At 50.5% G+C, this 4,166-nt stretch overlaps 1 protein-coding gene across 1 annotated transcript; it reads right to left on the reverse strand.

Moving 5' to 3' along the window:
- LOC8060252 (WRKY transcription factor WRKY76) lies at positions 529-2,134 on the reverse strand. Its single transcript, XM_002462339.2, has 3 exons — positions 1,841-2,134; positions 1,311-1,733; positions 529-1,181 (listed from the first exon to the last, which is right to left on the reverse strand). Exons 1-3 carry the CDS (start codon positions 2,024-2,026, stop codon positions 807-809), a joined length of 984 nt encoding a protein of 327 aa, XP_002462384.1. The 5' UTR covers positions 2,027-2,134; the 3' UTR covers positions 529-806.

Below are 4,166 nucleotides of genomic sequence, written 5' to 3' on the forward strand. Positions count from 1 at the left end.
TGTTAGTGTGATGTGAACTTGTATTAATAAACTATGAGTTCTCTTGTGCAATTGATCCTGGATCAAGGCTGCATAGTTTTAGGCATTACAAATGATAGAATAATATGGGGACGACTGAATTAATTGGGTTAAGCCGATATTGGATCTTAAATTATTTTACAAATGTAAAACAAAGATATTGGATGTAAAACACAGATATTATTGTACAAATGTAAACAACAGATACTGAATTAATTGGTTGTTGCATATACTTTGAGAATGTCGACTTCTGCCTAAAAAAATGTAAAACATAGATACCGGATATCAAATTATTGTACAAATGAGATCAAATCGGAACCACAATTTGAGCAAAGGATGCGTTTCAAGCTTGAGGCTTATATTCAAACTAATTAATCAGACACACATCCTTTAATCAAACTGTACCCCAAACACCGTAAGATGTGTAGGATAAATCTCGTGGAAGATGCATTTTATGGGAAAATCGTAGCGCAATTTTGGCCATTGATACTTTGGTGGATCAACTTCAGATAAAAGAAAGCAGTAGTGATATTTGACAGTGGTCCTTATTTATATTCGTGATGGAACTATGGTCTATGGACATGCCAGATGTACAGTGCTAGTACAGTTCAGATCCTAACCAGAACAAAGAAACTTCAAATTACGACTATAAATTTGAGGGAGATTTGGCTCTAATCTCAGTAAACGTAAAACTGTTCCTACCAAGGTTTTCCTTTCCTGATGATGAAAGAACCGCTCTTTGAAGACGAACACTCTAGAGTACTAAAAACAAGGGGGGACGCTAGGCACTAGTACTCCGGCAGCTGCTGCAGGATCGCGGCAGCCAGCGCGTGGGTGAACTTGGAATCGCTGGTCAGCGAGCGCGCCATCTGCTCCACGAGCGCCGTCCGGAAATCCGGCGACGCGATCTCCTGGCACAGCTTCTTGAGGTCGGGCGCCTCGGCGGCGTCGAGCACCCGCACGCCGCCTCCCCCTCCGTTCTTGGTGAGGTCCAGCGTGATGGTCGGGCCGGAGGAGTTGATGGAGATGGAGCACGGCACGGGGCCGCTGGCCGTCGCGGAGGCGGAGCTGGGGAGCTCGCCGGCGCGCGTCGGGCTCGGGTGGTTGTGCTCGCCCTCGTACGTCGCCACCAGCAAGGAGCTGTCCTCCGCGCTCCTCTGCACCTGTTCCATTCCAAGGATTGAACAGAGTTGTCGTCATCAGCGACAGACTAGAACTAGACTGCCTTCTTCTTGATCGCCGACGATCACCGCGAAGAAAACAAAATGCGTGAAATGAAATCTAGTACGTACCTTCTTCTTGACGGGGCAGGAGGGAGCGTATGCGCAGCGGAAGTAGGCTCTCGGGGACGGGTTGTCGCGGGTCACCTTCTGGCCGTACTTTCGCCATTGGTAGCCGTCTTTGACGGTGAGCGTGGCGTCGGCGGGGTCGATCCGGGTGCAGACCCTGGTGACCTTGATCCGCCTGCACGTGCCCTCGTCGCTGAGGGCGCTCTCGACGGCGGCATGGTCGCCGGGCTCCGCCTTGGCGTTGGCGTTGCCGTCGCTGGAATTCGACGGCGGCTCCAGGCTGTCCCTGCTCCTCTTCCTGCTGGTGGTGTCGGGGGAGCTGGAGCTCTGCCGCGCGACCTGGCTGGCGTACAGGTAGGCGATCATCTCGGTGAGCCGGCGGTTCTCCTCGCTGACCTGGGTGAGCTTGGCCTCCAGGGTCTTGGCCTGTCACAGTCAGTCAGTCACACCACCGATAGAGTCAGGGACGACCGGCCGGACGACGCGGAGCTAGCAAAGGAAGAAGGAAGCCACCCTGCAGTGCAGCCAGTTACCTGCTCGTCAGACAGGGACGATGCCACCCTGCAGCCAGCGGCGGGACGGTCAAGCCTGTCGTCAGTGTCAGCTGTCGTTTCCGGGCCGCTGCTCCCCGGCGACGACGGCGAAAGGCCGACGCTGAGGTCCAAGCAGACCGGGGACGGGGAGCAGCCGGCGCGGCGCGCCGAGTCCATGAGCAGCATCGATGACCGCGGCGTGTGCGTCTGTCTCTCCGCAGCTGTCGAGGCCGAGGGGGTCAGGAGGATGGACTCAGGAGACTCGGATCGGCACGAATGCGTTCCGCATGGAAGGGCGTGGGTGGTTTATAGGGGAAGGTCCGGGCGAAGGGCTCAAGGGGGACAGAGGAGCACAGGACTCGGGAGGATCGAACGTGCCGGGGGGCCGCGGCGTCGTGAAAATTGTGACGCAACTGAGTGGAAAAAGTGGAGCGCGAGACCGACGCGCCGTGACCGGTCGCGATACGAGGAGCCACGCGCTGTATAGTAGTATCGTCACGGATCACAGCGTCAGCAGCCTACCGTCACTGTGCGCGTCATTCTCCTCTCCTTTCTCCCTGGTGTTCGTGTCGTGGCCTCGTGGGGGGTTTGATTGACCGCGTCGGGGATTAGCGCGTGCTGCAATGCAACCAAACAAAACGAAGAGCGCGCGCTCGGTGCCTTGTTCCAATTCCGGTGTGTAAGACAGTAAGACTGTCTCCAACAGAGTAGGCAGAGCACGACGCATAGCAAAAAATGCGTCATCTACAGTGTTTTATCGTAACAAAACAGGCTCTAACGGACTATGCAAACACAGAATCCATTTTAGGTGGTGGGCAACACAGAAGGCAAAATTGCCTCTTCTCTCGATTTGTTTGCGTCTCCACACAACGTCGAACAGAGAGAGAGAGAGAGTGAAGGGAGCAGGGGCGCAGAGCGCTGGCGGCGGCCTTGGGCGCTAGTGGCGCGGCTTCAACGAGTTCAACTCCCGCAGCGAGGACAAGCGCAGGGCCACTCCGGCGAACCGCAGGGCCACGCCGCCGGTGCTGCTCTGCCGACGAGGGGAGGAGAGGACCGCTCACGGTGAGGATGGAGGCGCTGTCGTTGAAGAAGGTGGGGGAGGGGACGGATCTCGGACAACGACAGACGAAGGGGCCGCACCTCGAAGGGGTCGTGCTCAAGACACTGCCGGTGCTCGTCCGTGCGAAGGGGCCGCGTGCCTTGTTGGATCTCACGCTGGAGCTCGCAGCTCGATGCCCGGCTGTGGGGAAGACGAAGATGGAGGAGCAGACAGCTAGGAGGAATTGGCCATAGAGGGCTCGGCGGAGGATGGAGGATCTGATGCATTGGGTAAGTTCTTCTCGATGCGCCACAGTATGTGCTTGCCGATGTTAATTGAGCTTTTTGCAGAACAAGTGGTGCAAGGAAAAAGATGAGACCATGGCAACGTCAGTATATAGATTCACCTTGAGCTTGCGATCTTAAGCCTTGGACACGGCCATAGGATTTTTTGGCTTAACTAAATGTTATAATGTACAAACTAACCTCAAGAAATCTAGGGTGGCCTTAAGGTTGATGAAATTGGCATACTTGTGCGCACACAAAATTAAAGCATACTAGAAGTACCCCTATCTAAAAAAATCTTAGGTTTGAACTAAGTTAAACTTTAATAAGTCTATGTAAATTTAGAAGAAATGGTATCAATAACTCTGTATCCAAATTTAGAAAAACATATTTAATAATATTTAGTATGCATCATAACAGACTATTTCTTCTAAATTTACATAGAAATATTATCATTCTTATCTATTTGCTTAAAGTCGAGATTATTGATTGATTCATTCAAAAGCAGAAATCATAACAGACTAGAGTATGCCTCCTAGTGGATAGAATAGATTAAGTAAAAAATTCTTGGAAAAAATACATATAACCATAATAAGGAGGAATAAATATTGATCGCAAACCTTTTACTTGGTGAAATAGTAAGAATCTTTTAAGAAAATATACTTAGGAGTTCTAAAAAATTTAAAATTATGCATAGTACATCTATACATGTATATCATTAATGTAGTAGAATTTAAGATTCAAACTCAATCTAGAAAAATTATACAAAAGATCGTATTACCCCTCCTATATCAATAGATACGTATGGATATGCATAGTTTTAATTCTGTCAGAAACTCCACTAGATATTTAACCAAGGAAGTACTGGACGCTTCCGGAGGCTCACGTTCTTCTAGTAGACGTAGAAGTAGGTCGTAGGTCATAAGTTTTCCGGGAAAAATAGCCGGCTTGACTGACTACCTGTGGGTAAAAGACGTTGATTCCACCAACAAAGTTATACTGC

This window comes from Sorghum bicolor, chromosome 2 (genome assembly GCF_000003195.3).
Source record: "Sorghum bicolor cultivar BTx623 chromosome 2, Sorghum_bicolor_NCBIv3, whole genome shotgun sequence".
NCBI lineage: Eukaryota > Viridiplantae > Streptophyta > Magnoliopsida > Poales > Poaceae > Sorghum > Sorghum bicolor.

Bases quoted from the DNA above. Each gene is read 5' to 3' on its own strand.
- LOC8060252 (XM_002462339.2), bottom strand. From the start codon at position 2,026: ATGCTGCTCATGGACTCGGCGCGCCGCGCCGGCTGCTCCCCGTCCCCG. The intron at 1,734-1,840 runs GTAACTGGCTGC...TGACTGTGACAG, and splicing joins CGTCCCTGTCTGACGAGCAG to GCCAAGACCCTGGAGGCCAA. The intron at 1,182-1,310 runs GTACGTACTAGA...GGAATGGAACAG, and splicing joins CCTGCCCCGTCAAGAAGAAG to GTGCAGAGGAGCGCGGAGGA.